This window comes from Podarcis raffonei, chromosome 11 (assembly GCF_027172205.1).
Source record: "Podarcis raffonei isolate rPodRaf1 chromosome 11, rPodRaf1.pri, whole genome shotgun sequence".
NCBI classification, from domain to species: domain Eukaryota; kingdom Metazoa; phylum Chordata; class Lepidosauria; order Squamata; family Lacertidae; genus Podarcis; species Podarcis raffonei.
This window is the reverse complement of record NC_070612.1, coordinates 45,737,316-45,749,349: the sequence shown is the minus strand read 5'-3', so window position 1 is coordinate 45,749,349 and position 12,034 is coordinate 45,737,316. Positions and strand designations below refer to the sequence as shown.

The 12,034-nt window shown below is 43.1% G+C and overlaps 1 protein-coding gene across 1 annotated transcript in view; it reads right to left on the bottom strand.

Annotated features, from left to right (window-relative positions):
- Nucleotides 1-11,080, bottom strand: part of HSD17B4 (hydroxysteroid 17-beta dehydrogenase 4) — a 72,611-nt gene extending 61,531 nt beyond the window's left edge. Inside the window, exons 1-2 of the mRNA XM_053407897.1 lie at nt 10,946-11,080; nt 4,187-4,240 (exon numbers count right to left, since the gene is read on the bottom strand). Of these exons, the coding sequence (XP_053263872.1) occupies nt 4,187-4,240; nt 10,946-11,003 (112 nt within the window). The 5' untranslated portion in view covers nt 11,004-11,080. The remainder of the gene's footprint in view (nt 1-4,186; nt 4,241-10,945) is intronic.
- Nucleotides 11,081-12,034: the final 954 nt, after the last annotated feature.

Here is a 12,034-nt window from a genome sequence, read left to right as displayed (position 1 = left end):
TCCACAGATGATAGCAGCTAGAATTGCATAAAACAACAAATGTAAGGGAAACCTATAGAATGTTAGGTAAAAGATAAAGGGACCCCTGACCATTAGGTCCAGTCATGACCGACTCTGGGGTTGCGGCGCTCATCTCGCTTTACTGGCCGAGGGAGCCGGCGCACAGCTTCCGGGTCATGTGGCCAGCATGACTAAGCCGCTTCTGGCAAACCAGAGCAGTGCACGGAAATGCCGTTTACCTTCCCGCTGGAGCGGTACCTATTTATCTACTTGCACTTTGATGTGCTTTCGAACTGCTAGGTTGGCAGGAGCAGGGACCCAGCAACAGGAGCTCACCCCGTCATGGGGATTTGAACCACCGACCTTCTGATCGGCAAGTCCTAGGCTCTGTGGTTTAACCCACAGCGCCACCCACGTCCCTTATAGAATGTTACAGTAAGCTAAAGTTCTGATTGTATTGTTCACTCTTTTCAGTTGTGATAGAAGGAGAGGAGAGAGGGGTAGAGTGAAGGAAAAAGTCTGTATCTCAAATAGAATTACAGTGTAATCCTATATATGTCTACTCAGAGGCAAGTCTCATTGACTTCAGTGGGTAAGAGGGTAGAGGACTGCATTCTGGTATTCAGAATCATACTGCCTTTGGTCAAAGCACAGCTATCGCTACTAAGGGGAACAGAAAAGTCTTCAAGGCTGCCAACTCTAATGCGATGACCAAAAAAAAATCAAAGCGGTTTCCAGAGACCGAGAAGATTTAATGTCCTCCGTAACAGAGCTTGCAAGAGGAAGCCTTGCCAGTTTTAATTCTTGATTTCACACCCTGTTTTCCCCCCACAGCAAAATTCATTCTGCAGTAGCCTTGAAGCTGAAATAAGGAAAGTCGTGTCAGAGGAAACTCCAGTACACGCTTAGATCGCAAAAGCTAAAAAAGGAGACTTCACAGGAGACAACGAACAGACCTCTAGTCAAACTCATTTAAGGGCTCTTCCTATGACCTAGAAAGATACCAATTATAAGTGGGTACCATTTTTATTGTTTAATGAATAGATTTATTGAATGTTCCTATTTTTACATATACTTCTAACATCAAAAACTGGGAGTGAAGGGGTGGGTGGTTATTTGCTTGCACGAGGCTTAAACATGCATATCTCTATTAGCATTCCAAATGTCAAAATGGGTATTGATTAATTGTAAGGGAGAGCAGTAAGCTCTGTAGCTGATAGACAGATGGACTGACAGGCAAGGATTATATTTCTGTTTCGTGCCAGTTTCAAGTCGCCATCTTAATAATAATAATAATAATTTTATTATTTGTACCCTACCCATCTGACTGGGTTGCCCCAGCCACTCTGGACGGCCTTCAACATATACAAAAACATAGCAAAACATTAAACATTAAAAAACTTCCCTATACAGGGCTGCCTTCAGATGTCTTCTAATGGTTGTATAGTTACTTATATCCTTGACATCTGATGGCAGGGCATTCCACTTGGAGGGTGCCACTACCAAGAAGGCCTTCTGCCTGGTTTCTTGTAATCTTACATTGACGGAAACCGCCAGAAGGCCCTCGGAGCTGAACCTCAGTATCTGGGCTGAACCATGGGGGTGGAGATGCTCCTTCATGGATATAGGGTCTGTATACTTGGCATCTCTGGAAACCCACATTGAAGGACTAATTTTATTTATTTCCTTTTTATGTTTATGGTGCCACCTGCCTTCCATCACTGACCCCAAGGCTGTATACATGAGATTCCCAGCTGTTACCCAACCAGGCACTAACCAGTCCCAGACTTGCTTAAGTGCTGCAAGGCCTCACATGCCTTCAGACCTTCATTTGCAGGACTCACAAATGAACTATGCGTCTATAGAAACTATGCGCTGAATATATTTGCAGTGTTCTGGTCTTCCACTTATAAAAACATTGACAGTTATGCAGAAAACATATGGCATTAAAGGCAGGACCTGAGGTAATAGCAATAGATCTCCAAGTCGTCTCTGCTGCAAATGTCTAGGATTATTTCCCAAAGGCTAACAATTGTTTGAAAGTGTATCATGTTAAACTAGACTGAATTGGCTGGAACCCTTGTACTGAAAGACTTGAGAATCACAAGGACAAAAGAAGTTAGAATACAACGCCAACTTAAGAAGGGTTTAAGGTTTGGTTCACTAGGCTTCTGTTCTAACAGTGCTGCAAAGCCTCTGTTTTTGAGTATGTTTTGAACATTCTTACATTGAAAATGATGAAGGCTCGCATTTCAAACAACTTTAACCACTTCCAGAATAAAAGCTGTAATTCAGAGCAGCTGTTAGCTAAAATGAAAAGGAACTGCACACATTTCTGAAGCTTTTAGAGCAGTTTGTGTTGTAGCTGCTTTGACAACTGCTTGGTTTAAACAGCTTGTCACACTGGTTGTTGGAGCTGCAGCAGTGGAAGAAAGCCCTGGCTGCAACATGCAGTTTGCAATGCTAAACAGGAATTTTAGATTGTATTGTAAATTTGCAAGTTGCAAAACAGAATAGCTGCTTGGTAGAAAAATATGAGTGATATATATTATTTTCCTAATTGCCATTTATAAACTGCTAGAGTTGCCCACTGCTATTAGCAAATAGGATAGCAATTCCTGGCTACATCGCTAATTAAGCCTGAAATTCTGCTTAGTTCTGAGCTACCTAAACATTTGAAAAACATGTTCTCCGTGCCTTAATTCAGCACCACCAACCCTTCTGTCACTGACTCAATTCATGATCAAATTACCATCCCCTCAGACATTACCTCCTTTTCCTCCAATTTTCCTTCCCTGTCATTTTCCTGTTTAGCACTGACTGCAGTTTGCTGTGATGTTCAAATGGCCTAACTATGGTTGTCTTCCAAACCAAAATCATAAACGATGGTTTGAAGCAAACCCTAATCAGGGTTAATGATACATGGTGCAAATTTGCAACCCACTACGCACCCAAATCAGTTTACGATGAGCTAAATTTAACACAGAGAGTGGAATGTTAAATGGAACATGCTCAACTCACTCCCGCTATTGCATTTTCTAATTTTTTGCACTAATTTGTGAACTTTTGTCCATTGCCGCTAAAACCGAAGCTCAAAATGTTCTTGCTAAACAGGCATTGAAAAGGCATCTACCGTGAGTGCAATCCTGGGAAACTACAGCTACTCATTGAAAGAGCTCTCTGGCCATGTGTTAAGAGCTTTGCTCCAGATTTCAAGGTTTCAAATTATGTAAAGCTACATGAAAATTCAACACCCACTTAGAAGTTGTGCAATTTGAAAAGTGCCCCAACGAGTAGACGGAGGAACTCAAGATGGAACGCAAGTGATTATCAGGCCAAAGCTAGGCCTTTCATTCAGAACTAATTTACTCAGAATCCAGTGAGTTTTATTTCCTAGTTCAATATTATTTCCTAGTTTATTTCAAGGTTCAATAAGCCTTGGAAGTGTCGTTAGCTAATTAGAAACGAGTTATTTTAATGGGCAGAAGGGGATTAACATACATTTCCATGCATGTAGGAAAACTAAGAGGACTTAATCTATAACACACATTTTATATTGCTGTTGTCTTTAGACCCTTCCATAACTTGGTTTATCCTCCAATGTATTAAACACATTCCAGAGTTTCCAGTATGTTCCAGTATGCTCCTAACCTATGTGCATATATGCGCACTCAGGAACTGCTTGGTTCCCTTTAATGAACCACATGAAGCTGCTGTTGCCCAACTATGAAAAACAAGTCAATTAATCACTAAAGTCCCGCAGTGTTGCATGAGCACCATTAACATGACGTGAAAGAAATTACACACACACAACACTCTTCTAAAATATTGCATGTGGCGTTGTGGAACCGCAAGTGTTTTTGTTTTCAGGAAACATTTCCTTACCAGTAAGTAGCTACCACTCCAACCTAACACCAGATTCCCCATAAACATGTTGTGCCTGTGGGCAAGATGATGTACTACCCAAATGCCAGTATGCCATTATGTAAAACCCCTAGCTGTCTTGCCATTGAAACTAGGTCAGAGAAATTAAAACAGGAAAGCTTAACAGTGGATCTCCACAAGTAAGGAACGCAACGATTAATAGATAAATAAATGAAGTGCAAAGGTTGCTGGGACAAGTTGCAGCGTTTTAAATCACAAATGACAAAGGTTGCTGGCAAAAGAAATAAAGTAAATAACTTACCAACCACAGAAGCTCCTCTTTCAGCAAACGCCAGGGCATAGGCTCTGCCCAGTCCTACCAGGGATTAAAAAGAAGTTCTTTTAGAATCTCAACAGTTTAAAAACTGAAAAAGAAGTCGAGTTTGTGTGTGTGGATAACCCAACAAGAAAAAGAACATTTATTCTGAGGCTGCTTCACATGCATGTTTTGTGCAATCATCTGATATAGGGAATTAAGCAGAGGCTCAGAAAGAGATATCCAAAGCGAATGTCATCAGTACTCCTGGCTTACTTGCTGATCTTGTTCCCAAGAGGGCTATCCCAGAAGAAGCTAATCGCTTAAGTCCTTTCATCTGCAGAAATACTTGGAAGAATCTATGTAACTAAGCTGTGCAGTAGAGAAGGAAATTAGGCAGCCATGGTTCGTTCTGGGAAGATGGATGGAGTGAAGGAAAATAAACTTGGTAGATTAATCTACTACTTCCCAAGTTAATATGGTAGCCTTGCAAGTTTAAGTTTAACATCAGTGAACATTTTAGAATATGCCTCTGTCATGGAGATTGTAGTGGGGGAAGTTCAGTGGTACCTCGGGTTACATACGCTTCAGGTTACATACGCTTCAGGTTACAGGCTCCGCTAACCCAGAAATATTACCTCGGGTTAAGAACTTTGCTTCAGGATGAGAACAGAAATCATGCTCCGGTGGAGCGGCGGCAGCAGGAGGCCCCATTTGCTAAAGGGGTGCTTCAGGTTAAGAACAGTTTCAGGTTAAGAACGGACCTCCGGAACGAATTAAGTACTTAACCCAAGGTACCACTGTAGTTTGAAAACATAATCTGATGCATATGTTTTCTGAACATACAGCAGGTGTATGTTCATTTCAAGCCACCATACTTTAGAATGTATGCTCATCTTCACCCAAAATAGCGGCTATACTCATTCGTGAGAAAGGCTTTGGGTGTAAACCCTGAGGGAAAATTCGTACCTGCTACTTTGTGAGACATCTTTGTGAAAAGAAAAGGGTAAAGGGTAAACACTACACAAATCCGGAGCAGAGTCCCTAAGACAGTTGGGATGGCATCTTGTACACCTCCTTCTGGCAACTCCTGCAGCCAGGTAAAAAGGTAAAGGTAAAGGAACCCCTGACAGTTGAGTCCTGTCATGACCGACTCTGGGGTTGCGGTGCTCATCTCACTTTACAGGCCGAGGGAGCCAGCATTTGTCCACTCTGCAGTTTTCCCGGGTCATGTGGCCAGCATGACTAAGCGGCTTCTGGCGCAACGGAACACCAACATCAGAGCAGTGCACAGAAGCGCCGTTTACCTTCCCGCTGCAGCAGTGCCTATTCATCTAACTGCACTTTTTGGCATGCTTTCTAACTGCTAGGTTGGCAGGAGCTGGGACTGAGCAACGGGAGCTCACCCCGTCGCAGGGATTCGAACCGCCAACCTTTTGATCAGCAAGCCCAAGGCTCAGTGGTTTAGACCACAGCGCCACCCACGTCCAAATGATTACTCTGCTTTCCTTTGGAACACATCAGCAATACCGCAAGAAGGGCCCTGCCGTCTGAGCAGCCCAGGACCTCCATGTACACTGCCCAGGCCGAGAGGTCAGTTTGGTGCTGCTAACACAGCAAAAACAATGCAAAAGGCAGCAGTTACAAGTTACCAGTTACCAGTCTCTGCAGCCACAGCAGGCGCTGTGATTCTCCAGCGATTTGACATCACCCCCAGAAGCATACTCCATTGTCTTTTGAGACAGATGGATGCCAACAAATACATTTACAGTGCAATCCTACGCCTGTCTACACAGAAATCCCACTGACTGTGTGGTATGAGATTGCAACCTTACAGTACAATCCTAACCAGGTCTACTCAGAAGTAAGTCCTGGGGCTTACTCTCAAGGTAGGGGAGTTTAGGACTGGAGCATTAGACTGCCTTCCTCATTTTGCACTAAAGGCAAAAACTCTTTCTTCAGTAGGGGCCATTTTTTCAACATGTATACAACAGCACTGTAACAGAATCCAATTGTCCTTCTCCTATTTTTATTTCAGCCTTGATCCCATTGACAATCGAATTACAAAAGCCACTTTAGTGGGGGGGGGGAAATAACTGATCCTTGTGAAAAGTTTTTTAGAATGCAAAGACAGAACCTGAAGCCCTTTTTCATACAAATGAAGTGGCTTCGAAAACAAATTTGAACAGGCACTTGGCTAAGCAAAATAGCAACATACAACTTCAACAACTCACAATACCCAACTGTTGGGCTCATTCATGAGATCACTCTTGAGATGCCCCCCACAAAAAAGATAAGTTGGTAGTGCAGTGTTCTTAAATCTAAGGTTTCTTAAAAGCATTTATAAATTAGAATCGGTTATTCGCAAGTGACCAGTGCAACGTATCTGTGGGAACTTGTTTTTCCAACAAACGCGCTGTGAATAGAATCAATGCCCTATTCAGTTATCAAGTGCATTGCGACACTGGCAGCTTTAACATTTATATGCATCTTGGAGAACAAAGAGCCTTGTGCAACTTTAAACACTAATTTATTATGGCCTAAACTTTGCGGACTTCCTGAACATTTCAGGAAGGGCCATAGATCAGAGCATCTTATCTGCATGTAGAAGATACCAGGTTCAGTCCAGAGCATCTCCATGTAGGACCGATCTGAAAACCTGGAGAGCAACAGTCACTCTGCACAGACAATTTTGAGCTAGACAGATCAATGATCTGCTTTGGTATAAGGTATTTTCCTTTGTTCCTTATTACTATAGTCCACTTTATCAGATGCATTAAGTGTTCTATACCTACAACCAGTATCGTATTTTTCGCTCTATAAGACGCACCAGACCACAAGACGCACCTAATTTTTGGAGGAGAAAAACAAGAAAAAAAATATTCTGAATCTCAGAAGCCAGAACAGCAAGAGGGATCTCTGCGCAGTGAAAGCAGCAATCCCTCTTGCTGTTCTGGCTTCTGGGATAGCTGTGCAGCCTGCATTCGCTCCATAAGACACACACACATTTCCCCTTACTTTTTAGGAGGGAAAAAGTGAGTCTTATAGAGCAAAAAATACGGTACCTTTTTTTTCTAAAGGGGTACTCTCATTTTCCTTCTCATTTTGAAATACTGCCCCTCAATGAGGCCAAACTTAGATTCACAAAATGTTTAGGAGTATGCGTACCCCTGTGCCCCCTCCCCTGAAAAAAAGCACTGCCTGTAACTCAGGATATATACTAATGGTGCGTGCAAGGGGAACTGTAAACAGTGAGGTCAGTGGGAAATTAAATGCAGCAAACAAAATGAAGTCTGCAAAAATTTATGACTCTAGAATAGTTTATACAAAAAACTGGAAAGGATTACTCCGACAAAGGAGCAGTGGTTACACAAATTAACAGAATTTGTGGAACTAGCGAGTATGATGACAAAAATAAGAAACTGGGATGAAAATACAGTAAAATAAAAAGCAAGTGGGATTGCTTTCGATAATATTTAAAAAGAGATGGAATCAAGGCAAACTTTCAAGTGGACATAAAGCGGGGGGGGGGAAGGTAAGTGAATCGTAGGGATAGAAAAGGTGGAAAAAGAAAGGCGAGGTAGCAAATCAAAGAAAATGTGCTAGGAGGTCAATGAGGGATAGGTTGGGAAGTCTATGTAACAGTAAGATAAGATGGTGCATGTATGTATGGCAAAGTGTAAACTGAAAAATGCATAAATAAAATTAACAAATTTTTTAATCAAAAAACAAAAAACCTTATGACACAATAGATCTGTTAGACTCCACAGTGTCATGAGACCCTTTGAGCTTTTTGCTGCGACAGTTACCCCTCTTGAAGCTTGCATCTTGGTTATACCACAGTTTGTGTAGCCAATGGGCACCAAATAACTTGCTAATGTGACTCACTACCAAACCTGAAGTGGCCTGATACACAGACACCTTCTCCCACAACTGATCTTTGTGCCAAAGCTGGTAACAAAGCCCTGGCAAAATGTACTTTACTTGGACGAAACTCATATCTCAAGCCAGTTATTAATTATGGACAATTCATGTCCCTCCCTTGGTTTCGTCTAACTCCTCTTTTGCATGGCTTATCTAGCTAAACAACCTGCTCAAGAATCCTTATTCCAAACCTGCACTCCCACACCTCACGTGCAAAAAGATCCACAGCAGTTTCATGCCGCAACTTAGTAAGATTCAGGTGATTAATGAATCAACTAATCTCATACAATTAATTGCAATTTGCTTAATTGGGTCAGACCTAGCTATAGATTTTGGGAGGCCCTGGACAAGCAAGGGGTGGGGGCCACCAGCCGTCTCCAGTGCCTCTACTCCCTGCAGCAGCTAGGCTATAAATGCCCTCCTCTCCTTTACTAGTTTACCCAGTGGCAATGGCACCAAAATGGGCTGGGAGCCATTTCTGTACCCTAAGATAAAGAGCAACTTAGAAATGTTTTAAAGAATTAACTCACAATACAGCAGTGTCACCACTGTTTCTGGGTAAGCGCACGAGTGTGCACAAGCAGGAGATTGGCATGTTTAGCAGCACTTCCACTTGAGGGACTCAAGGGGCACTGAGGGCATCCACCAGGGCAGGCATCAGCCCTGGTGGGCTGTGCCAGGGCACATGGGCACTATCCAATGTCCCAGTATGCTTGGTGCTGACGCTAAGCCAGAACTGAATGACTAAACCTGCCAGTTCATAAAATGCTTTGTGGATTAAGAATACTTACAGTGCACTTTTTGGCCCCGAGAAGCTCTCAAAGTCCCTTACAAAAAATGCTCACAAAACAAACACTAAAGTACCTTATTAGAGCCAGGATCATTTAGGTGGCATTTCCTGCCCTCATTCTTCGTCTTCTCAGGTGCTGCCTTTCAAGGGTTGCCATACTTCAAAAGTAAAATTCCTGACACACACAAACTTGCTTAGCTTTTTTTAGGAAGACCCCAGAAATGTTGAGCTATTTTTAGGAACAAACCCAAATTGTTGACCTGCCCCCAAAATAGTGAGCTGTTCCTACTGCTTTTCCCATCGTGTTGCCATACATCCGGGTTCTCCCTGGCAAAATTCCCCCGATGCCATTTTTACACCCAAGAACCAGGACATGTCAGGAATTTTCCTGACGTATGGCAAGCGTATGCATTTTACCCTCTGCCTACCTAGCATCAGAGCCCACTGAAGACATCTTTTAATGTTTAATGTTTTGTTATGTTTTTATATATGTTGGAAGCTGACCAGAGTTGCAGGGCCAACCCAGTCAGATGGGCAGGGTACAAATAACAAAAATATTATTTATTATTATCTGAGGTAAAGGAGGCACATCTTCCCTAAGTCTTCCCACTCATGTCCTGGTAGTGGGGCTGAATAGTTGGATCTCACTTAGCCCATAGAGGAGGTGAATTGTCCCTTATGCTTTAAGCAGTAACAGGAATGTATACTAGAAGCTGGTAATCATTGACTCTGAAAAGATGGCTGCTCAGATATATGGCTTTAATAATAACTGAAAAGATATGATAGCCAAGTTATTAAATCATATATGATTTAGCTAAGATTCCTGAAGGAATCTCAGACTAGATGACCCTTGATACCTTCCAACTATACAACTGGATGATTTTATTATTCTACTAAAAAAGGATAAAACACTGGTACTAACTCTAGAATCAGAATACTTTGCATTAAGGGCGCCTACACGTTGAATGGTTCAAGAAGTTTGTGGCAGTACATATTGCAAAACACAGGCTTGGCTTGTTATGCATGTTTATTATCTTCCTTGGGAACTGTTTCATCTGTGAGTGGGCAGGTTTTGAAACTCATGTATTCCCACCCACAATCTCAGGGATTTAGGCAATATTCTGAAGTGAAGTTAGGAACACTGCCTACCTTTTTTAAGAATATAAAGTTGAAAAGATTTGCAACTTAACAACTTACTCCAAAGTTTTTTTATTGTCATTTTTGTAACAACAGCCGTTTTGCAGGGTGGGGAGGTAAAAGGACCATTTTGCAGTCCCCGTGTCAGCAACAATTACATTATCACATTCAGCATTAAGTTGCGTAATTCACTGCAAACCGATGTGGCAATAAGCAAAGCCATTAGTGGTTGTTATTTATTTCGTTACCTATGTTTTCCTCCAAGAAACTAAAAGAGATGAGCGTGGTTAACCTCTCCCCTGCTTTAGTGCTCTCAACAGTCCTGTGAAGCAAGTTAGGCTGGGAAGTAGCTAAAAGGGAGCTTCATCACTGAGTATTTGATTTTGGGTCTTGTCATTCCTAGTTTGACACTCTCAACACAAACGGTCTATGAATACCTGCCAGCCATAACAGGTTAAAAAAAAAAGCTGCATATAAAAGGGGTTAGGATTTCACTGAACAAGAAATTCTGGGAACAAACAAGACTGTGTGCGTGAGCTTTCCAGAAGAATCTGCGTGTACACTGCCAGAAACTAGATTGATCTTCTAGTACAAAAGCGTCTACTCAAAAATGAAACGTAGGTTACATGCATAGAAGATCTTTGCAGCCTACTCAAAAGCAGATCCCATGTATTGCAGCCCAATACATGTCTACTCAAAAGCAGATCCCAGTGGGACTTGCTCCCAGGTAAGAGGGCTTTAGTCTCGTCCCCCCAAAAAGAAGCTCGCAAAGTAATTGCAACCTACTATTGACAGCACACACCTAGCAGCCCGGGACCCACGTCTGCAGACCCTGCAGGCAGCCCCCTCCTACCTGCACCCGGGCAGGTAGCTAAGAAGCAACCTTGAAAGCCCTCGAGGTCGCTGCTGCTTACCTCCCCCTGCGCCAGTCACCAGCACCACCCGCCCGTCAAACCTCAACGGAGCGGACATGCTGCTTCAATAACTCGAGAAACACTCCTCCCCAGCTGCACAGCGCAGAGGGTAAGCAGGGAAGAAGCCGGCCAAAGGGCAAGGGGAGAGCGCGTGCGCGAGTTGGCTCGTTGCATTCTGGGAACGGTAGTTCGTTGGAGCAAGCAGCCACCTCCTCCGAGCCGCGCAGCTTAAATACAGTACTGTACTAACGATCGGTTTCAATAGACCAGGATTTCCCCAAACTTAGGTCCCCATATGTTATTGTTGTTTTGGACTACAACTCCCATCATCCCCAGCTAGCAGGACCAATGATCAGGGATGGTGGGAATTGTAGTCCGAGATTCCAAGTTTGGTAAACACTGCATAAACCAGTGATGGCCCTCTAGCTGTTTTTGGGACTACAGTTCCCATCATCCCTGACCACTGGTCCTGTTAGCTAGGGATGATGAGAGTTGTAGTCCAAAAACAGCTGGAGGGCCAAGTTTGGCCATCACTGGCATAGACCCTCTGAAGGTGGAATCGAGACCTTCCCTTTAATGTTAAACGCAGAGGTTCTTGAGCACTTCCAAACAAAAGGTGGTAAAAGCAAAGAGAAGCCTTCCCGTTTTTTAAGAATGAAAAATGTAAGTGGTGGGGCCGTTTTGAACTGGCAGCTGAGCTCTCACTTGTGCCCCAGGAGATATTTAAAAATGGCAGCGCCCATGTGAACTAAGAAATCTGATTCCTTGTTCATGCAGCGGACTAAAGGTGGTTCAGGGAGGAGCAGAAGCGCACCTTCTGTCCTCCAGATGTTGTGCACTACAACTCCCATCATGCTTCACCATCAGTTGTTCTGGCTGGGGCTGATGGAAGCTGTAGCTCAGAGGGCACCAGGTTGGGGAAGGCTGGAGTAGAAACTGGCAATGGGTGTAAAAGTAATGGGAAGGGCAAAGGATGTGTAGGTTATGCTGTGGATAGAAATGCGTGTTGCATTTGTGCCTCACAGCACAATAGGGTACATGTCTACTCCAAAGTAAGTCTCATTGAGTTCCATGGGACTTACTCATGGG